This window comes from Chanodichthys erythropterus, chromosome 13 (genome assembly GCF_024489055.1).
Source record: "Chanodichthys erythropterus isolate Z2021 chromosome 13, ASM2448905v1, whole genome shotgun sequence".
In the NCBI taxonomy this organism is placed as follows: Eukaryota; Metazoa; Chordata; class Actinopteri; order Cypriniformes; family Xenocyprididae; genus Chanodichthys; species Chanodichthys erythropterus.
Window position 1 is genome coordinate 12,104,561 of NC_090233.1, and position 24,340 is coordinate 12,128,900.

At 36.1% G+C, this 24,340-nt stretch overlaps 1 protein-coding gene across 3 annotated transcripts in view; it reads right to left on the reverse strand.

The window, feature by feature from the left end:
* LOC137033933 (disks large homolog 4) overlaps positions 1-24,340 on the reverse strand; it is a 174,455-nt gene that overhangs the window by 111,787 nt on the left and 38,328 nt on the right. The window contains exon 1 of one of the 3 annotated variants that reach the window (XM_067406423.1): positions 847-963. The exons of 1 other annotated variant lie outside the window; for it this stretch is intronic. In XM_067406423.1, coding sequence (XP_067262524.1) covers positions 847-963 — 117 coding nt within the window. Of the gene's footprint in view, positions 1-846; positions 964-24,340 lie in introns of those variants that run through there. One more of the 3 variants, XM_067406424.1, reaches the window with a different exon arrangement.

Below are 24,340 nucleotides of genomic sequence, written 5' to 3' on the forward strand. Positions count from 1 at the left end.
TCAATTCAATTAACCAGTGTGATAAAACATTCATTTTGGACAATGAGTGAACACAATTAAGTAAAACTGGGAAGGGGTCGGCTGTGATCCACTGAGGCAAGAGTCAACTAGATAGTGAAGCTCCATTTTACTCCAAAGGTTAAACTGTGTTCTAACAACATGAGCAATGTCAGGTTGGGGCAAGATGTCACATGTGTTTTATATGTTCACTCGGTCAAAACAATGCTTCTGTATTTTTAGTGTCCTTTCTAATTTTCCTTGTTCTGTTTTATAACTGTTTACATTGAGCTGAAAGGCATTAAGTAGGCTAGGTAATATTTCATTTCATCCATCTTCCCCTATATTTTGTGACAACATGCCCCGCTATAGGGGCATCGTGTGTTGAATGATTTTTTTTTTTTTTTTCCTCTGGCCAGTAAATGTGCAATAGCTTTTGGTATTACTCTTCTCTGCAAATTCACATAACCTTGCATGGTTTGTTCAGTTCTGTATTGTATAATGTATTAGAGATACATTGACCTTCCGATGTTTTTCGCATGTGTGCATCTGCAGAGACAGGTGGCTTTACATGGACTCCCACCACACAACACGCTTCTTTACTGTACTGTAGCACTGCATGTGGAAATGCAAAACCTCGTTCAGTGATGTACAGTATGTCACGAATGAATTCCACGCACACACATTCGATTCTTCATTCATAATTCTTTTAACAAATCGTGTTTTTTTATAATTTGGGTGAACGCTTGTGAGAATTCTGCCACCAACATGGTATCCCGTTTCTAGCATCCTACTGTATATCCACAAGAAAACCGAGCAGAAACGGGCGCGTGCGCGCTCCCTGCTTACCTTACAGCCGAACATGAGCGAAAGCGTACGGTTGCTACATATAAGTTTACACTGGCACATCACCGGAGAAAAGCACTTGAGGTTCCTCAGAGGAGGGGACATCACGTCGACACCCATAGACACAAAACACACCGATCACCGGCCGCCCGCGCTCCGCTCAGCGCGTGGCCAAAAAGGGACAGTGTTGAGTCTCGCGACCGTGTGCGAGGAGCGCGCTGTATTCAAATAGCGAAACACCTCCCAAACTCTTTGATCCTCAGTGCTGCTGCTGATGCTGAGCGGGAGCTGACGCGGTGACGCGGAGGAGTTGAGTGAAATGAGCGCTGACTGACCGATGATGAGGGCATAACGCCGACCAGTGGCGTCACAGCAGATTCGATCTTTGATTGGCTGATCAGCACGAGTTTACACGTGAAATATAGTAATATCAGAAAAACACAAATGAATACTAATGGAATTGAATATCTATAGGCTACACTGTTAATCTTTGTAAATAAAGTAGTACAAAAATACTACTGAAGTCTGCTTCAAAAATTCACGTTATTCAATGTTTTGCTGTTTCTTTTTTAATTATTTATTGAATTTATTAGCAATTTCTGAGAGAAACTCGTTTCAAAGTAAATCCTACACCAATTCTTTTGCAGTGTACACTCTATAAAAAAAAAATAAAATAAAAAAAAAAGCTGGATTAAAAATAACCCAAGTTGGGTTAAATATGGACAAACCCAGCGGTTGGGATAAATGTTTGACCCAACCTGTTGGGAAGTTTTATTTAACTCAACTATTGTTAAAAAAATGGCCTAAAATCTAACCCAAACCCTAACCCTAAAAAAAAAAAAAAAAAAAAAAAAAGGTTGGAAATTAACATTTATTTTAATAAATTACATTTAATGAATAATAATTAAATAATATTAAATTGATTATTAATAAATATTCACCTTTTGATTATTATTGTTGCCTCTATGTGTCTGATTTTTAATTTTCAATCTAATTTGGGTTCATTTTAAGGCAGCCATATTGTAATTTTTAATCAATTGTTGAGTTAAATAAAACTTCCCAGCACGTTCGTCCAACATTTAACCCAACCGCTGGGTCAAAACAACCCAATTGCTGAGTTTGTCCATATTTAACCTTACTTGTTTTTAACCCAGCATTTTTTAGAGTGTAGTAAATGGAAAACACTGTGAAATACATCAGACTGCCAAACAAATAGTTTCAAAAAGAAAAGATGTCTGAGCTGAAAAGTTGAAAGAAATGCTTTCACTCTTTGAAAGTGATCCGTTATTAATTTATCATGATTTTACATTAGTGCTACCTTTACTATGCCAGATTTACCTAAGAGATTGTCTGGAATTAGATAAAGAATAGGCCCATCTCTCTCTCACACACAGAGAAACACTTTAACAATCATCATAATAATAATTAATGGACGTCATTATCCTCATAATAGTGATTAATGAACGTTTGTTTCATGTCAACGAAAAGATCTCATCAAATCGTACTATTCAACATGTAAATGTAAAGGTCTGAGGCGAGCAGCAATGTGTCGCATGGGTGTACAGCGCCCTCTGGTGGCGGCAGCACGCTGTGAACTGTCCATGGTGCTGAAGGCAAGTCTTTAGCGTGACCGCGCAATGCATGCAGTACGTGCACAGTTACTGTATCATTCACAGTAAGAGGTTTTTTATTTTTTGTTTTTTATTTTTTTAACAAAATGCTCTGCTAGTTAATGATTACTAAGCACTTGAGCGAGTTGTAACAGATCTGTCGCTCGCTTGGCGGCGCTAGAGGTCCAGGTGAAAGCAGTATTGTGCATTCATCTCAGGAGCGACTGCGGCGCAAGACGTGCTGCTCAGCGATGACGTAAGTGCACAACAGCCCGCTTCAGAGCCTGCGGTGGCCCTGGGACACTCAACTGTTCCTCCACACTTCAGCATGCAGTTACAAACCAGAAGAAGCTTATTACTGTCCACAGATCAAGTTCATACATCCGTGGACTCAAAAGTGTTCGCACACTTAAACCACCCCAATGTCTGAATGTCATTGCATTGGGTAATAAAGTATTTAAAAAAGTGGAATTTTTTTTCTCTTTCAATTATCATCAGGTCTCAGAAGGTGTTCAGCATAATCACAGGTGAAGTTACTCTTCACAATAACCTTGAACATGTTTTGGTAACATTTAACATCCACAAAATATAGCCAAATTGTCTTCAACAAACAGTATGTCTTTTCTTTGTGGAATGTTTTGCTTGAAAAGTGTGCATGTGCTACCTTTCTTTACTGAAAAAAATGTTAACAACTAAATTAATTGGTTTTATTAAAGTCAAAAATATCAAAATATCAGTCATTTATTAATATTAACATCACTGAACCAACCTATGCACATGGAATTAATACCAACAAAGTTAATTAAGGTAGAAATAGCTCTTTAAGGAAACAATTATAGGTTATGACTTTTACAGAGTTTAAAATAAATGACACTTTGATATTTTGTTATATGAGCCATTCTACAGAATTGGTGCAAACTGCTGTCCCATAAAAAAAAAACAAAAAAAAAACACATTTAAAAAGCATTTAAGTATTCAAATTTACTAAGATCCTTATATTATTCTGACATGTGGTGAAGTTTTGGTTGTGACATCATTGTTTTTTGGATGTTATTCGATCAAATTTATTTATTTATTTATTTATTTATTATTATTTTTTTTTCTGTGTCACTATACCAAACATTCACAACCGAAACATGTCATCATTATTTTGGTGGTGACAAAAGGGAACACATTATCATTTATTTGGGGGAAATAAACAAAATTTTAGTACAGTTATGCAAATCATTAGTATTTTAATATGTTTTGAAAGTGTTTTAGTATTAAAACTGCATATACACTGTAAAAATATTGGTGTGGGATTCACTTTGAAGCACTTTTCCTTCAGAAATGGCTAATACATTTCAGGAATAATTACAAAGAAATGGCAAGTAACACATTGAATTAAACGTGAAATTTTAAAGTAGGAAGACCAAAATACTATTTTCTTATAAAACTACTCAAATCTTTGTTTTATTTACAACTTAGAAAAGAATCAATACTGTGTAGTTTTAAGTGATATTGTAGTTTATATATATATATATATATATATATATATATATATATATATATATATATATATATATGTATATGTTAGGAAACATTAGTAGAGTAAATATTGTTGTGGGCAGAGGTTCAAGTCTGCTGTGTTAATTGTGTGTATCTTTCCAACACAGTTTCCATGGATATGGATATGTGTGCTATCGTGTGAAGGCTGAAAAAAAAAACTCTTTTACGTAAATATGTAAAGCTTTGGGTGTAAGCAGGCAGCATAGACTTAATATGACGGAGAATGTGGCACATGTATACGGTTAAATATATATATATATATATATATATATATATATATATATATATATATATATATATATATATATATATCACATATAAATACCATTTATTTGTAAAGATCATTCTGTAAACACACCTGCAACCAACTACAATGTGTAAGTTAGATATAATCAGAGTTGTTGTTGTAGCCTCTAAAACAGACTTCAGATTTTGCTGTATTAAAGGAATAGTTCACCCAAAACTGAAAATTCTGTCATCATTTACTCTCCCTTAAGTTGTTCCAAACCTGTACAAATTTCTTTGTTCTGCGGAACACAAAGGAAGATATTTTGAAGAATGTGGGAAACTGAACTGTTTGGGGCACCTTTGACTTCCATAGTATTTTTTTTTCTTCTATGGAAGTCAGTGGTGCCCCAAAACAGCCTAATTACAAACTTTCTTCAAAATATCTTCCTTTGTATTCAACAGACCAAAGAAATGTATACAGGTTTGGAACAACTTAAGGGAGAGTAAATGATGACAGAATTTTCATTTTTGGGTGAACTATCCCTTTAAAGGTACAAATGTTACGTATTTTAACCCTATGTGGCTTATTTTAGTAAGTTGAGCTGTATAACATCTCCTACAGTGGGATCCACAAATACTGGCACCCTTGGTAAATATGAGCAAGCCTGACTGTGACTTTTTGCAATTACTCCTTTTAGTCTTTCATTCAAAATATTCACAAAAATCTATGGAAGCTTGTTAAAAAAGGTAATTTCGACTTTTTCTCTCACAATTCTGACTTTTCAGAGTTTATATCTCACAGTTCTGAATTTCTAACACACAATTGCGAGTTATAAAGTCAGAATTGTGAGAAAAAAAGTCAACTTTTTATAGCCCTTGAGTTTACATCTTGCAGTTGTGAGTTTATAACTCGCAATTGTGAGAAAAAAAGTCAGAATTGTGAGATAAAAAGTAAAAAAAAATTATTTAGTGATGGAAACAAGCTTCCATAAAAATCTTATCTTTAAAGTAGAACATTTCTGAAATATATGTATTTAATTATTGGCACTCCTAAAAATTCTAATAAGTAAAAATCTACCTGAAATATATTTCCAATCATATGGTATGTTTTAAGTTCATCTTAGTGATCAGGAACACTTTAGTGATAAATCATGACTTCCTGTTTCACGGGGCTCTGAATATGAAGTGACACACAAAAATGATATGTTTTTACATTACTTTTAACTCATCAAAATAATTTAAGCAATTTCAACTTGTTTATATAAGTTATGCAAGATTCAACTCGATTTTTTAAGTTTATATATTTACTAAAGTTAAAATGACTTGTACAACCAAGTTGATTATACTCAATTTTATTTTGGATTTTTTACAGGGGAAAGACCTGAGAATACAGTAATGATGTGTGACAAAAGGTTGTTGAGCAGTGCAAAAATAGTTGTTTGTTGTATACTCATTTCCACAATCTGGGCAATATTTAAGAAGTTTAAATCAACTGGAGATGGTGACAATCTGGAAGAGGACATGTGTCTATTGGACCCACACACATCACTCAAAAAAACAAAATTAAGCCTTTTTTAAAGATTTACACATTTCAACTAATAGTAAAATTCTATTAGTAAATTATTAAATTAAGGATTATTCAGTTCAATTTGATGGAATTTTACTATAAATTAAATTGCATTAATCTTAAAGAAAAAAAAAACTTAAAATTTTTGAGTGCAGTGAGAAGAATGGATTGAGTCACCAAACAAACTGTAATGCCTGCTACAGACTCTGTGATTTCGGCAATCCTATAAGATCATTACAAATCACACTGTACGACATGGATGTAATAAACTTGGGTGCGACGTGTATGTAGACTGTACAATGATGACACCTATTAAATCGTAGGCTACGACGCAAGTTAGTATAGAAGAATAAAACATCATGAGCATATGCTGGTGGTAAACAAATAGAGCAAGATGAAGCACACTTTGGCAATTGTAGTTTTTATGTGTACGAAAAAAAGAGGAGGAAGCGGTTATGGCTAGGGAAAAGAGGCCAACTTTGCATGCCAATTTTGTAAATGAGCTCATTAGTTTAAGTTGTAGCACCATGTTGCGTTGACCACTAGGCCATTTCTTGTCGCATTTTTACTGTCAGTAGACGTAGGTCGTAGCAGCACTGTGAGATGATCATGCTAAATTTTTGACACTATCAGAAAATTATCACAGCTATCTTTGGTGGCTAAACTCAGACAACGGCCATCTTTGATCCTCTCTCACTGTACGACGAGCCATGACCACAGAAATCACCATGATTGGTCATCTTTCATCTGGAACAGCCCAAAATCGTACAATGTGTACTGGGCAAAATGATCAAAGTTGGAGAATTGCAGATGCTAGTTTTGTCTTGGGGTCAGAAAGTCTCCAAAACTATGTTCAGGCCTCACCTATATAACCACAACTTGTCTGGGAAACCCTTTGATGACATCAAACAGCAGTCTCATGCACCGACACTCATTACTGGAGCTTTCAGTGGGACTGGGTTTTATGGTCAGAAGACCAAAATAACACTTTTTGGAAAAACACCAGAGGCGGGTTTGTCCTCCAACCAATACGCCTATATAGGTCATTTGTCACTTCCCTGAAATATGACCCATAGGAGTGTTTACTAAAGTTGCGCCCCTATCGACAACAAGACACTTTCATTTTAATGCATTGTTCACTTTTATCTGCATCATACTTCGGGTTTCGCGTAGCTCAATTGGCAGAGCACTGCAATAACAATATACAATCATGTGATTATGCGATCATGGGTTTGATCCCAGGGAACGCAGGTGCTCATAAAGTGCAGTGCTTCCCACACATAGACTTTACTTGGGCGGGCCGCCCAAGTATATTTGGAGACACATTTTTGCTTTTATTATTTTTATCCTCTTATACTTTTATATCCGCGCAAGATAATGAAACCATCCGTGATCGACTAGTCGTTTCATACCTGCTCGTTACATGTGCGTCAGAACTGTTTACTCGCGCTGACATTCCCACAGGCGCTGCATTTTGCAAAGTCACAAGGCTACAAACTCGCGCAACAGCGCTTCAGACTGCTTCAAAGTGATTCTCAATCAATGAAAAGCACAGATTTATGCCAAGCGATTGCTAATGAACTCAAGTTGATGAATTATTACAAAGTCTACTTAATGGCCGATTGTAAGAATCTGAAGGATCAGCCTGCAATAGTACAGACATTTCAAAATAAGAGTACCTGTGTATTTCGGGCTTGTTTATAATTAAAAGTCACACGCTAAGTTTTTTCTTTTTCTTTTGGGCATTATTGGTATTTTGGTTACACAATAAATTGTATTTAATTTGATTTCCATTTAATTCATAGTAAATTATTGTAGTCTCCCCCACAGTAGGAAAACACTAAGAACATTATTTGACACATATATTATTCATTTCATAAATTTTACTAATAAAATCTGTGTCCCATTCACTGAGAGAGACACTACATGACAGCAAGGAGAACATAGGAAAAGAATTTAACCATTGTGAACCATTTAAATACTGTAATTTTGCATAATTTACATTTAATAATGCATAATATTAGTATATAATTAAATGTAATATGCTATGTAATTAAAATTAATTTCAATAAATACAAATACTGTTAAAAATCACACATTATTAGTTTGTCACATGTAGTAGACCATTTTTGTGCCGTGGGTAATAGAGGGATTTTTCGCCCGCTACCACCGCAAGTATATTTCCAACCTGTGGGAAGCACTGCAGTGTATATGCACTATAAATCACTAAGGGTAGGTTTAGGGGTGGGGTGGCTTGTAGTCGTTAATAAAAAATCATTTTTGCTAAATGGAAATAGGACAAATGGTGTAAAAAGTCCACACATTGCATGTAAATGAACACGCATTTTGATTGGTAATGACAGTCATACGTCATTTCACGACGACAGACCTAACACAGCAGTTTCATTATTTTTACGCCAGCTAGAGGACGCATGACTTTAAAACCTAAATATAAGTCGTAATAGGTGCTTGAAAAAACAACCTATAGGGTCGTTTTTTTTTTTCGTTTTTTTTTTTTTTGGAGGACAGTGTCACAGAAACATAGCCATGTGGAAAAGCACCTCATCCCCACTGTGGAGTATGGTGGTGGTTCTTTAATGCTGTGGAGCTCATTTTCTTCCAAAAACCCTGAAAATAGTTACTAGGACTGAATAGGACTGTGTGTTGTAACAAATGGAAAAATTCTGCTGTTCTGGCTAGACAGCATCCTTCTAGGGATAAAAAAAAGTTGTTTTGACCTATTGAGTAATCAGTGCACTATTAACCTGCTGATATTTTTTGATGATCCTGTGATTCAGCTGTTTGAATCTAAATTTACTCCGCCAGTAAGCGTGGCAGAGGAACTAAGTTGTTTTTCTTAAATCCTAACCAATCATATTAAGACTGATGATTATGAGTAATAAATCATGTTATGCTGACTGTGAATTGTACCGGAAATCCTATAAAACCTACTGTATTCCTTTGATTAGGGAGAGATTCTCTGAGATTGATGAGAACTCTCCCAGCCGTGATTTGATTAAACGCATTTAACGACAACAACTGGAGTCTCTGGTTATTGAGCAGCGCTGCAGACTAGGCACTAGAGATCTTACTTCTATACTCAAGTGATAGTGTTTAGTGGAGGAGCACTAAAGATCTTATTACCAGGTGATAGTGCCCAAACAGGCCGAGACACCGGTCGACTCGAACAGACATTGAAGTGGTCTTAGTGGAGTATAAACTTATATAATGCTGACTGGGATGCCAGGTAAACTTAAGTCAGGTGCGTAGGGGAAAATTCTACCACATAGGATACACACGGAATCATAAACTCCATCAAGTACCAGCAGATATTAAATCAAAACCTGACTGAACCTGTCAGGAAGCTTAAACTGGGCCATGGTTGGATCTTGCAGCATGACAATGATCCAAAGCACACCTCAAAATGAACAACAGAACAGTTCACTGCCCACAGAATGAAGGTTTTACCTTGGACATAAGCAGTTCCCTGAGCCAAACCCCATAAAAAACCTGTGGGATGAGCTGCAGAAAAGAGTCCTCAAGCATGGCGCTCTGAATCCGAAGGATCTGGAGGGGTTCGGTATGGAGAAATGGCCTCAGATCTCTTGCCATATGTTCATCAAGCTTATTACGCTTTATAGGAGAAGATCAGGAGCAGTTATCTAATAGGGTTGTGACGATATGAGATTTTTACAGTATGATAACCATCTCAGAAAATATCACGGTTTCACGGTATACGGTATTATGAAGACAGGTTTTTGGTTGAACAATTGCTTCATTATAACAAACTTAAAACCGGTTTGTTTTGTTTAATCAAATTACAATAATTAAAAACATGTCTAATCAATTCAATTTAATAATTGATTATGGATTAGATTAACAATTTATTTTTATCATTAATAATTTATTCAAGTTTTCAAGAATGAAAGAGTCCTATAAAATGTGGTTTATTAACAAACATATTTTTCTTTTTAAGATTTAATACAAATATATTATCAATTTCTTTTAAAATTTAATCAAATGAAAATTTAACAACTTTTATCCTTTTATTTTTTGGCACAACAGATTTACTAAATTAAATCAGGGACGAAATAATACATTCCTTAAATAATGATTAAATAAATTGTATTATTATAGTTGTTATTATTATTATTTTGAGAAGTACATTCTTTTGTACAATAATAATTTCTGTCATAATTTCTTGAAGTTAAACCAAACTTTTATTTTGGTGAGTTGTAGTGAAGATCTTTGAGTTTCAGAGTGTATTTGACAATTGATAAGCAACCGTATTATCTGCTACCGTAGATAAGCAAATGTGCACAATATGATAATCGCACGTGTTCATACTGTGATATATGGTCATATCGGTATACCGTTACAAATTATCTAAGCAAAGGGAGATTGCATACAGTATTAAATGAAGGGGTGCCAATGATTGTGGAAAACACAATTGGTTATACAATTAAAAATGTCTTCCAACTATTTGACTTTAATTAAAGGTTAGATTTTTGTGAATATTTTGCATGAAAGACTAAGTGAAGAAATTGCAAAAACAAATTTTCACAGCCAGTTTTGCTCATATTTACCAAGGGGCCCAATACTTGTGAAGGCCACTGAATAGTTTACACATACATTGTTTTGCTTCCTTTCCCACAATGCCTTGCAGAACGACAGAGTGTTCTGCAGCTGGCAGTTAATATATTTCCCATCCACCTAAAAAAACGGAGAAAGGGGGACTCCTTCCCTAGCCTGGAAAGCGTTGCCATGGCAACATCTGCAGGGGCGGGGATTCCCTAGCGGTAAGTCAGTTGGCAGGCTGTATGTACTGTATATGTAATGTGTATGTGCAGCGAGTGTGTGTTTATCTCACATATATACACCACAAATGAAAAAGAATTTATGCATTGTTCGATCAGACATCTAAATCTACAAACAAGCTATCAAATATAATCTCCATATTTAAATAAATGAGTCTAATGTATAAACACCAGGAGCAGAATTCCATATGAAAACAAACTGCTAAAATATTCATTAAAAGCATATTCTAGGGGAAAAAATGCATTTTAAAACCGCAACGAATATATGATAGATCTGATACAGGCCGTTGCTGTAAGAAATGTGCAACACATACAACATGAAAGACCAACAAAGCAGCAGAATGTTTTATGCAAAAACTCCTCTGAGTCAAAGACACACAGACTTTACACGTTAAAATACTCACCCTTCTGCACTGCCTTAGGTCTTCAGAAATACGCTCATTAGTGTTTATTAATTCATTAAATTCACACACACTACTGTTCAAAAGTTTGGGGTTGGTAAGATTTTTTTCATATTTTTGCACGAGTCTCTTCTGCTCACCAAGACTGCATTTATTTGATTAAAAATACAGTAAAAAAAATAATATTGTGAAATATTATTAAAATTTGTTACAAATTGTACCTTGATGTATTTTTCAGCATCATTACTCCAGTCTTCAGTGTCAAATGATGCTTCAGAAATCATTGTAATATGCTGATTTGCTACTCAAGAAATATTTATGATTATTATCAATATTGAAAACAGTTGTGCCGTTTAATATTTTTGTGGAAACTGTGAAACTTTTTTTCAGGATACTTTCATGAATAGAAATTTCAAAAGAACAGCATTTATTTGAAACAGAACTCTTCTGTAACATTATAAATGTCTTTATTGTAATTTTTGATCAGTTTAATGTATCCTTGTGGAATAAAAGTATTATTTTTTTGAAAAAGTCGTCACAATTTTCAACACAAATTGGTTATTTCTGTAAAACGATTTTGGCAGGTCTTCAAATGTTCCCTCAGAGATTGAACATCTATTTACATTTTCAAATAATGGCTCCATTAGGTGGAATTGGATGCATTTGACTACATAAAACCCTCACAGCACGGTTCGAGAGGTCAGCAGGAAATGATGTCACAGAGCAAATATTTTTGCTGGAATAAATAATATAGGTTGGTTCAGTGACTTGATTTAGGTGCATCTCTTAAATTTGTTCTGTATTCTGACACTTCCTATTTATTTATTTATTTGAAAGCAACATAAATTTCTAATATTTTATTTTAGCATGTTTTTCTTATTTCTCTGTCTGCTACTTTTTAATTGCATGCACAGCAGCTTAACATGGTAATCTACAAAATCTACACAAATATAATAAATGTAACATAAACTTGACACCAACTTTGGTCACACCAGAGAAAGTCATTTTAAGGATCATACTTATAACTCATAACACTTATAACACATTTTTTATTCACTGCACCATGTTGTAATGAACACATGCCTTGTTTTCTGATGTATTCAGACAGAATCAATTGAATTACACTAAAGTAGCCTACAGCATTCAAAGCAGTCAGCACACATGCACCAAAAGTATAATTGTATAATAACAATAGTTAGTAGCACTGTCTGAAGAGCTGTCTGAAGAGTCCCTTGCCAATACAACTGTTACAATACCACTAACCATTTTATTCAATACGGATCATTTAAAGTGTCGTGAAACCCCCACCCTGTTTTACCCTGGTTGTTCACACCTCAAAGCTGAAAAAGTCTGAGAAAATGGGCGTGTAAAGCTCTGGAAAAGTGGGAGTGTAGAAGAGGGGAAGAGTGCAGAGAACAACCAATAAAACACAGACCTACAACACACTCATTATACAGAATAGTGAATATTAATATATGCGCAAGGACAAGGAAGAAATGCAGAAGAATATTTAAAAGGGCTAATAATATTTTCATTACATTTACGAGCACTACAGTCTCATGATAAATGACATAAAAGGAATAACAAATAAAGATGGGGTTTTTTGAAAAAAAAAAATGCAAAAACAACCAATTTCCACTTGATAAACTTTATGAGTGCTATTAGTGTTTTCAGCATGCAACCTGTGCATATCTGTTCACATCTCAAAAAATGTGTTAGAACGTATCTAGTAGGTCGTAAACTCTCCGTAAAGTAATGTGTAGCAGCAAAATATAACGTTTATCCCCAATTATCCAATAGCAACCTTCAAATACGGGAGCAGAAGTTGTTGAAATGCCATGAATTTCACCATTTAGTAGTGCGTAAGTTGTAACTTAGTGCCTATTTACATCAAAACTAGGCTACGTTGTAGCTTACGCACAGCTGGTGCAACCGGCCCCAGGTCTTTAAGTAGGTCAGCCTGGTATGCCTTCCTCCACCATGGCATACAGGGCACCACCAGCCTGACCTGACGCCGCATATGATTTGCCAACCAGCCTCGATGTTATCTGGCACGGATGGCAGAACGGGAGGCTTCAAAGATGAAGATGTCCCTGGAGAGAGATAGCTAGCCAAAATCCCTTCAACCCGAGGCATTCATCCATAACCAAACTCACACATCCCCTCGATATTCACAAGTTCGAAGGGACTACGCAAGCAGAGTACAGGTGTTTTCACGAACCTGCAACCTTGGTGTGCAGGACCGGGAGAAATAGAAGATTCAGCGGAGCTGGAGATTTATGATCCGGCAGATATCTCTCGGACTATTCCGGACTGTCGGGCCATGCCACGAGTCAAGAGCTTCAACAGCTCATCATTTCAGAGGGAAACTGACTTCTAATTCCTCCACAAGCGGCTTCCTGAAGACAAAGAAGCTAATGACCTGTTTGCAGTCACCCTATACGCTCGGGCGCTCTGTGTGACATCATCGCACTGCATTGGCCAATGATATTGAAGTGAAGTTACACGTTCCTCAGATACCAGGTTCCGTGAGGACACATCCCCATAATATCAGCAAATGACGCAGCAGAGAGTTCACTTGAAAGGGAATCATGTATTTGTTCTTTCCCAGATGTCACCCTGAGAAACAGCTGTTGTCCAAATAGAGCTAAAGTTCATATGAATATCTAAACCAATATAATGTATGAATACTTGCAACTTTCATTCTCTCAGACAATTCCCTCTTGTTTTCAGCTCACAATTCTGTTTGTAAGTCTACAACACTTTCTTCTCACCCTACTGAAAAGACCAGTATACAACCAACAAACTCTGTTTCAAAAACCTAGTCAGCATTTAAGGGCATCACAGACACACTCCATCATATGCAGGGCCATAACCGCCATAGACAATCCCCAATAATCAAATATGGCCAAATTACCCCAAATATTTGATATATTTAATATGATGATATATGACTCTCACTGTTTTTAGGATGAAAAAAAGTTTAAAAGTTACATTTTTAGGCCAGTCTGTCCCAATAGCACTTATTCGGATAGCCAATCAAATCAAAGAAGGCAGGCTTTACCGTTCACAGAAGCCAAGCATGAATTCCAGTGCGACACTTCAGTTACAGTGAAGAGTGCAATGTAAGAATTACAAAAGAAATGTTAAATAACTGTCTCTAGTATCTAGTGATGAAAATAGTTTGACTGTTTTTTTGCCGTTTTGAATTAAAAATAGCTTATATCATTTCAGCACTCAGTAATTAGTAAGTAAATGTGATGAGACAAAAAACATAAAAATAACAGTGAATGTCTGCATATTTTAAAATAATAATATCTGAATATAATTCAAATGCATTACTTTACAGTAAATGCTAGTTCTTTTACTACTTTGTTTTTCTTTATTCCCTTGAATTCCCTATTCTTGATTTTTTTAATTCCTTTAAATAAAAAGAACCATGAATTGCAACCATCGCCTCAGTGCACCGCTCACCCCTCCCTTTCGAAGCACATAGAGAAGCTACGGTGGCCAACACAGGACAAATATGTCATCGTCTGAGACAGCAGAGAGTAGCTAGACAAGCAATGAAGTTTCTTCTTACTTCTAACAAAGAATGGTCTCTGCTTCTAATAAACTAGGCAACTACTACTACTACTTCTAAGTGCATATTCAACATAGTGACGATGCAAGCTGCCTCTAAAAACACCAACAAAGAAGAACAACAACAATGTAGTGACGAAACGCGCCCTGTAGAGCAGTTTGTCCATTTAGGGCTACTGTAGAGGGGATCCGCAGTGTATGTAGATAGAAATGGCTCATTCTAAGGTAATAAAAACATAACGGTTCATTATGTAAGGTCTTTATGAACCACTAAAAACACAGTTATGTATATTATATTGCATTTCTGTCAATAGATCCTCCTAAATATTACACACTGGATTTTTTTTTTGTTGAGTAGTGTTGCAAACATGATTAAAAGACCAAATATTTGTGTGTGGACTGTTCTGTATTGCATGATTTTTTTCCCAAACCATTTGAGCGCAAACTCCGTCCCACAGCTGATTGTGAAGATTTCATTAGTCATGTCATTGCCTACATAATGCTAAAACAAACAGTAACCCTAACCCTACACCCTCACTTTAACCAATGAAATTAGCCGCAGGCCAGGATTTGCGCTTAGCTAGGGAAAGGGGGAAAATCCCCCTTGTGTATTGCATTGTTAGCTGAGAGACATGCTAACTGTGAATGTTGCCTCTTGTTTACTTCCCATGAGTAGCGCTATTTTGTGTTAGTGCTCCAAATCAGTCACTTACTGTATGATATTCTATTTTGGATAACTGCAAGAGAAAGAGCCTGGTCAGCCTTCACCATACTAGTTGAAAATGGCTATTCTGGACTGCACGAACCAGGCTGAACAAGCATGGAAATTCACAGCTCATGAGATACTTGAACACAAGCTGGAGGCTGAATGTACAATTTAAGGCTACGCATCTGACCTTTAACCTTCAGTTCTTTGCCTGTCCTCTGTATTGCCGACGCACATTCTCTCTCTCCCCCTCTCTCTCTGTTTTTACACCATTGTGCAGTAATAAGGAGGCCGATGAATATTATATGCCCACATTAGCGATGCTATTTTTTCAGAAAAAAATGACCGGAGGGTAGAGAGCTTTACAGCTTGATGGATATCAAGTCAACATGCCAAACTGATGCTTTTGCCCCACAGCTCTTCAGCTGCCATACTCACAGATTTCTGTCTATTCAGCAAACTATGTTGACATTAGAGCATTTCCAAATCAGAGTATTTATATTTACAGACGTATGGTATCTTGCTGAGCAATTGCCACTCATTCACACAAACACAGACACAAAACACACACCCAGTTCACTTCCGGTCATACATGAGAGGGGCAAATAGACAGACGCAGACTTTTAGACTGTCTAGAACACACAGACACACAAATGCTCAAATAAACAAAATGTTGTTCAGTAATCTTTGGTCAAAATGTCTGCGAGCCAAAGGATTCAAAGAGCAACAAATTGCATGAACAAATAAACTGATAATGTATGCAATGCTGTCCAGTGCATAAATGCATTTTATGGCTGCTCGTCTGCTTTCATTTTTCTAGCTTCATGTGCTCCATTTGTCTCACATATAAGCACACATGTATTCACACATACTCACGTGTATGCAGCCATGCTCTTTCTGTGTCAACAGGCGCATGCATCACATCATAAATCAAGTGGCAGTTAGTCAGACAGACACGCACATACACACACACACACACACTGTAGATTCACGCAGTGAATATATAAACAACACGCAACAGCAGCCCTGCACCATAAAGACAGAGAGCAAGACGTTTGGAAGGAAAAAAATGTACGTACCACACATGAGCAGAGCAGAGGAAGCTTAGCACGAGCCCTCATCAGCCACAAACAACCGACCAAAATACCCGCAATGAGGGGAAAAAGAGGGATGAAAAGTGAGGGGAAAGATAAGTGACTGGACAAGTGGTGAAGAGAGAGAGAGACAGAGGGAGAGAGAGTTGGTGTAGGTCTAGGAACACAAAGAAACCTGGCAGACTGTTCCACCTCTGAGTCACTGAACAGGTTTGTGACAGAGAGAAAAAGGAGAGAGGGTGGGAGAGATGAGAGGAGGGATATGAGAGACGATCTCACCTACGCTTTCTGGAAGATTTCCCCATCATGAACGTGTTTTACACACGCTTAAAAATAAAGCTTCTTCAATGGTTCTTCATAGCACAGGTTCAACAAAGAACCCTGTAGAAGGAGCATGAGATGGCTAATTGGCTCTTTGGAGATTTAAAAAGTTCCAAATGATTAAAATGTTATATTAAACATTAAAATTTATTCAAACAAGCATATTGGTAAATAGGTTCTTTAAAGACCCCGTGAAATCAAATCAGTGTATTTTTGTGACGTTTAGTCTGTTAGTGTGAGGTCATCTTGTCATTTATTTAAAGGGCATATTTATGTTGGTCTAATAGAAAATCATGGTCTAAACCTGTTTTGTTCAGTTCGAAGCACTACCTTTAGAAAGAATTAAAAGAAACCATTTTGTTTAAATAGTATTTTTAGTACAAAACATAAAATATGTCTTTAAAAAGACATAATAAACATTACGGTATTTTTAAGTTGTCTTTATTGTAAGTGCATAGACTGAATTAAACATTGACTAACAACATATTTTTAGTCGGAAATTCTACTTTCATATTATAGCTATTAACTTTTGTTTATAGTTTTTTTTAGCTTTATATTTGTATATAAAGCTAAAAAAATTCTAAAAAATATTGACCTACATTAAGTAACTTTTTGGCTAATGTCTAAAGAAAATATATTGATTAAGTATATGGTATTTATAATAAATAATCCCTTTACTTTGTATGAATGTTGTTGTGTTTAGGAAAATAAATCTTTTTGATTAATATTAAATCAAATTTAAGGTTTGAATCAAACCATAAATATAACAGCTCACCCAGTCTACAATAGGGATCTGGTGGTTTGAAAGCTAGGGCCCTATGAAATCCGTTTTATTTTTTTCCAAATTCCGTTTTATTTTTTCCCAAATTCCGTTTTTTCCATTTTAATTTTTCTGGATTCCATTTTTTGCAGTTTTATTTTTTGACTCCATTTTAATGGTTAAATTAAATTTTACTAATCAAAAAGCATGTCTAATTAATTGAAATAATGAATCTTGTCCAATTCTCCAACAATTTATTAAAAGTTTACCAAAAAAATTAAACATTTTAGGGCCCTATGATATACGTTTTATTCTTTCCCCTCAATTTTTTTTTTTTTTTTTTTTTTTACCAAATTCTGTTTTCTGGATTCCATTTTAATAGTTTAATTACATTTTGATAATCAAAAAGCATGTCTAATTAATTGAATTCTTAAAGACAACAATATTTATCCATTAAAATATATATTTTTATGAAATGTTTTGTTTTTTTAGAAATTATGTTGTGTATTTTATTTTTTCCGGCAAACGAATGAACGTATACCATTTAATTTATCATTTATTATTTGATTTTTTTTATTTAGGTGTACTGACCTGTTTTAAAATAATTCATCAAAAATTTGACAAATTCCGCGTTATATAGTAAATTCCGTTTTTATGAATGGATTCCGCAATTCCGTCCGCATTTTCTGCATCGCGGAAATCATAGGGCCCTAGAAAGCAAGTTCAGGAACTGAAGATTTTATTGAAGTATAAAATGCTTGTAGGTTTTTATTCTTTCTAAATGTACGGGGAACAATTCTCACTTTTAACTAGTTGCTTATTAGCTTGCATATTGGCTGTTTATTACTACTTATAAAGCACACATGCTTTATTCTGCATGACCATACTCTACATCCCTTAATCCTACCAATACCTAAACTTAAATGCTACAACAACTACCTTATTTTACCGAACTATTAATAAGCAATAAATTAGGAGCTTATTAAGGCAAAAGCCATAGTTAATAATGAATATGTGTTCCCCATACTAAAGTGTTACCTAATATGTTTTGACTCAAGTCTTTTATTATTATTACTATTATTATTAGACATTTTGACAGTGCCTCAGGGTTCAGTGCTTGGACTACTTCTCTTCTCCATCTACATGTCATCACTAGGGTCTGTCATTCAGAAACACAGTTTTTCCTATCACTGCTACGCTGATGACACACAACTCTACTTCTCATTCCAGCCGGATGATCCAACAGTAGCTGCTCGCATTTCAGCCTGCCTGACAGACGTTTCTTTCTGGATGAAGGACCACCACCTTCAATTCAACCTTGCGAAGACAGAACTGATTGTGTTCTCAGTCAACCCAACACTTCATCACAACTTCTCCATTCAGCTAGGCTCATCAAACAGAACTCCATCCAGGACTGCCAGGAACCTTGGAGTTGTGATCGAGGATCAGCATTTACAGAATTTTTTTATCAATGACGGAAAAATCTGATGGCCGTCCATCACGGTGAAACATAACAGGGTTATTTAAACATAAATATGAAAATACGTTTTCTTTAATGGCTACCAACACGTAGCCTATTGTACAGTACAGAGAAATTTCATGTCGTGAGCAAGAGCGGATCATGAGTCACGAGTCGGATCAAGAAAAATTTATTTTTGTCCACTTGGATGTCCTACTTGCTGGACATCGCTCTTTTGGAGAGCACCACAGCTAAAATACATGGCGCCAGTAGAAGGACAATACAATTTTGGTTGGACCTTATTGGGACTTTGTCAAAAATGTTGAAACCCTGATATATTCTGTATTTTTATTTATTAAGTCTTACTGTATCTCTTTTTCTTATGACCGTAGGCGGATCTTGGGCTCTGTTGTAAATAGTAATAAACTTAAAATGTTCAATAAATAAAGAATTAAAAAAAGAAAAAAAAAAAGAAAAATTTATTTTTAGACTTATATTTAATATTGGGGGCATCCAAGTTATTTTTTTATTTATTTTTTTTTTTAAGAAACGCAATACTTTCCCTGGTAATTAGTTACTTTTATAATGATGTAACTCAGGTACTAACTGCGTTACTGTTTGTTTGAAGTAACTAGTAACTATAACTAATTACTTTTTAAAGTAAAGTGCCCAACACTGCTGCAGGGTGTGGTATTGAACATGAAAAGTTACGCAGTGTAATCTGTTAATCTGTTCTTCAAAATAAATGGATAAGCCTATATTGTCCTGTAGGTTCATAATTAAAAATGAAAATGTGAACAAAAATAAAAGCAATTAAATGTGTTATTGTAATTAAAATTTGAAAATTAAAATGATGGGTAATAGTAGATTATTACAGAATTTTTACGACCCTGTCGACCAAAATGACAGACAATGTTGAAGTCTAACGCAACCTCTGCCCTATAAGTAAACTTACTACTTCAGGCCGATGTGCCCTCCAGAAGCTTGCAGTCTGCAAGTGAACGGCACCTTGTGGTGCCATCCCAAAGAGGCACAAAATCACTTTCACAGACATTTACCTTGACTGTTGACATGCTGGTGGAATGACCTGCCTAACTCAACCCGAGCTGCTGAGTCTTTAGCCATTTTCAAGAAATGGCTGAAGACGCATCTTTTTCGCCAACACTTCACCCATCAATACTAACACTTTCTATTCTATATATCTATAAAAAATAAATAAATAAATAAAAACCTTACCATGTGTACTGTGCTAGACTAACTGGGACTAGTCACAGCACTTGCATATTGTTGCCCCTATTGTTGGTTTGATTGCTTCTATTGTTCTCCTCATTTGTAAGTCGCTTTGGATAAAAGCGTCTGCTTAGTGATTACATGTAAAATGCAAACATTGCAACAGCTTTTCATGTGAATAAAGACTATCTACAATACTGTAGGAAATGGCTTAATATGTTGAAATCATAGAACACTAGTAACTTTGAACTAACAGCTCTGTAACAGACATTGTGACACACCAATGGCTGACCTTTTCATCAGAACATGTCCAATTATACAGTCATTCTGGAAAGAGATGAAGCTATACATCATGGGAATATGTAGTTTCATCCCAAGAAGTATTAAAAATATCTTAATATCCTTTTAGATTCTGGCTCATACCGAACTGTCCTTTCGGTATCTTAATTTTAAAGGCCCTCGATGGTTCAATCCCAGAGATATGGAGATCTTAATGCGGCTCCATGTGTAAATTGGTAAATTGTACACATTTTCAGTGGTCAAAAACCAAATGTGGGTCATTTTGCATACAGCTGATACTTTTTTCTTTTAAAAAGAGGAATATCTGAAGTACAGATAATGTTGGAACTAGAAATGTACCTGTCTGAGTGTCATAAATATTCCTCTTTTTTTTTCAAGTTTGCATGCCTGTAACTCTAGAAGTATTCAAGATATCTTAATATATAATCTTTCTAGATTCTCATTCTTAATAAACTTTCCTTTTGAAATCTTCATTTTCAAGGACCTATATAGTTCAGTCCCATAGTTATGGGGAACTCAAAGCAGCTCCATGTTCAAATTGTTGAATTTTACCCATTTTCAGTGATCAAAAACAAAATGTGGTTCACTTTGCACACAGCTGATACTTATTGCATTTAAAGAGGAATATCTGAAGAATAAATAATGCTTAAAGTAGAAATGTATCTTGTTTCCCTCTATCAAAAGAATTGCATAAAACATAACTCTCTAATAAATAAGCAATTCATTTCAACATATTTCAATTGATGTACTTTTTGAGCTATGTCCTTTCTGGACAATTGATGGAAACAAAACCGTCTTCTTTCTGCATACGTATGTGTATATTTGTGCTGGTCTAATGATGCTGAGTGGCGTGTCAATGGGGGTGATAACTAATGACCACTTCTGTAAACAAAGTCAAGCACATAAACAGTATTAAACACTCACAGAAGGAACAGTAAACAAAACCAACCAAAAACAAACAAACATTGTGCCAAGCCTATAGCCCTGTGGCCATTGATTCTGCCTCCAGCCAAACTGAGAGACAACGGACCCCTATACAGCACTGTTCAGCACTGAACAATGCTGAGCAAAGGACATAGTCAAGAAAGAGATGGGACGGAACAGGAAAGGATACAGACAGAACATGACTGGACAGAACGGGACAGGATAGGATAGGATAGGATAGTATTGTATAGGAAAGGACAGGATAGGATGGGAATGGATGGGACGGGACAGGATGAGGGATAAGACAGAATAGGATAGGATAGGATGGGATGGGATGGGATGGGATGGGATAGGATAGGATAGGATAAGAGACAGGGCAGAACAGGATAAAACAACTGAACAAAAAATAACATGGTTGGATAGAACAGGACAGGATAGAATGAGTTTGGTTTGGATGGGATGGGACAGTGCAGCATTCAATACATTACATACATAAGAAACAGGACAGAACACATATCATACTGTTCAGGACATGGTTGGATAGGATAGGACAGGACAGGACAGGACAGGATACAGGACATGATGGGAGAGGATATTGTATGATAGGATAGGAAAGGACATGGATACAATATGTACCATTCAGATCAGGACATGTCATGGACAGGATATGATGGGATTGGATGGGACAGGACAGGACAGGATAAGAGACAGGACAGAAAGCAGGACAAGACAGGCCATTACAGGACAGGATATGATATGATAGGATATTATAGGACAGGATGAAATAGGATGTGACAGGACAGGATAGGACACAGGACATGATATTTTAGGACAGCACAGGATTGGATGGGATTGGATAAAATAGTAAGGAGAGGATAAGATGGGATTGGACAAAACAGAATAAGAGACATGGCAAAATACACATACTATACTAAACAGGACAGAACATGGTTGGATAGGACAGGACAGAATAGGAGATAGGACAGGAAACAGAACAGGACACAACATGTCAGGACAGCATAGGATATAGTAGGATGGGAATAGTAAGGATAGGATGGGATTGGACAGAAAGGGACATGACAGGACAGGATAGAACAGGACAGGATAGGATAGGATAGGATAGGATAGGATAGGATAGGATAGGATAGGATAGGATGGGATGGGATGGGATGGGATGGGATGGGATGGGATGGGATGGGATAGGAAGTGACAGGATAAAAGACAAGACTGGATAAAATATATATTAGGGCGGCACAATGTATCGTTTTAGCATCGAAATCGCGATGTGCGCATCCACGACAGTCGCATCGCAGGATGTACAATGTCTAGTATATAGTGAATATCATATTTTAAGATACAGGACAAAAATATGTAATACATGAGCATAACCTTGTTTTAGATGTTTCTCCTAAAACAGTTACTGACAAACAGTAGAGTTTGGCGCTATAAAACGATAGCATAGCCCAGATATTTTGATCTTGGAAGAATTTGATGATAAATTGTTGAGATCATATTAAGATCTCTGACTTCTGATTCCAGACTTTGATATCTTGGCAAATGTGAGCACATTTTGTGACACTGTTGAGATCTCTTCTGAAACTGTGAGATTAATGGGGTATTCTTCTAAAGAGAAAAACTATGAGAAAGCATTAGACTTCAACAAAAGTCTCCATTCATCCTCCATTTAAACTGTCTGGCAGCTGAGAAACAAATCAGAGTCCTCATTCTCATGTCTCATTTGTAATGGTTCTTTTGTAAAAGCTCAGATGTGCTATTTCCTGTAACTCACGGCTTATGGATATGTCATACTTATGAGTATCTACGTATGAGTACGCCCACTTACAGACATTTTTGGTTATCTACGATTAGGTCATTTCCTGCCTCTCATTGTGTTTAATATGATGAATTCTCCTCTCTCTACCTGTTCTATGTATCTCAGTACGTCTCCATCCTGTTCTTTCTCCATGCTTGCTCATACATACATATATACATAAATATTATCATATGAATACTCATATATCGTTTTTTTTTTTTTGCTCATTTCTATCTTTTTCATTCCTTCTCCCCCCTCTCTCTATTCTCTACATGATACCCTGCCATGTTGTCATGGCAACAATCAGGACCCGAGGGCTTGGTTGCTAGGCAACTCACATCACCCATAAGAGGAACATGAAGATAAAAAGTCAGAAACAAACAAACCACGTAAATCAAAGGTTAATTCTCTCATTATTTTTGAGTGTGTGTGTGTGTATGCTCTAGTACTTCAATAATTGTGTAATGTTTTTAAATAGACACATGTTGTATTCAGATCATCAGTCTCACACACACACACACACACACAGACTGTTCCCTTAAACACAACACAATATCCTTCAATCTCACAATGAGATCAAATTGCAGCAGATATTTTGATTGTACACAATGCTACAGACTGTGCACTAGCTGCATGTCACGTCCCTTTGCTATCAAACTCAAACATCTGGGTCTCCCATTAGCTGTTTTAAGGGGAATTCTCTTACCAAAGAATGACAATGATGAGCCCTTAAGAGGCACAGTGTGTTGTGTGAATTGCAGGTGGATTGTGGGAAGCAGACTGCTGATGCTGCAGTTCCATACCGGGCCACTGAGTGGCAGTGCGTGACTCAGCAATACAACAGCATCCTCTGAAACTCACTGCACAAGCTACTGATCTCTTAATTATCGACTCGGAATGTGTGTGTGTGTGTGAGTGAGTGAGTGAGTGAGTGAGTGTGTGTGTGTGTGTGTGTGTGTGTGTGTGTGTGTGTGTGTGTGTGTGTGTGTGTGTGTGTGTGTTGTTAATTGCTGTGCATTACACTATTCAGTTATGTCAGATCCCAAGCTGCATGGGAAGTGCTTGAAATCTATTCTGGTACGGACACCACAGACTGGAGATGGAAATTTTGGTTGTATGCAACCTAAATAAGACATT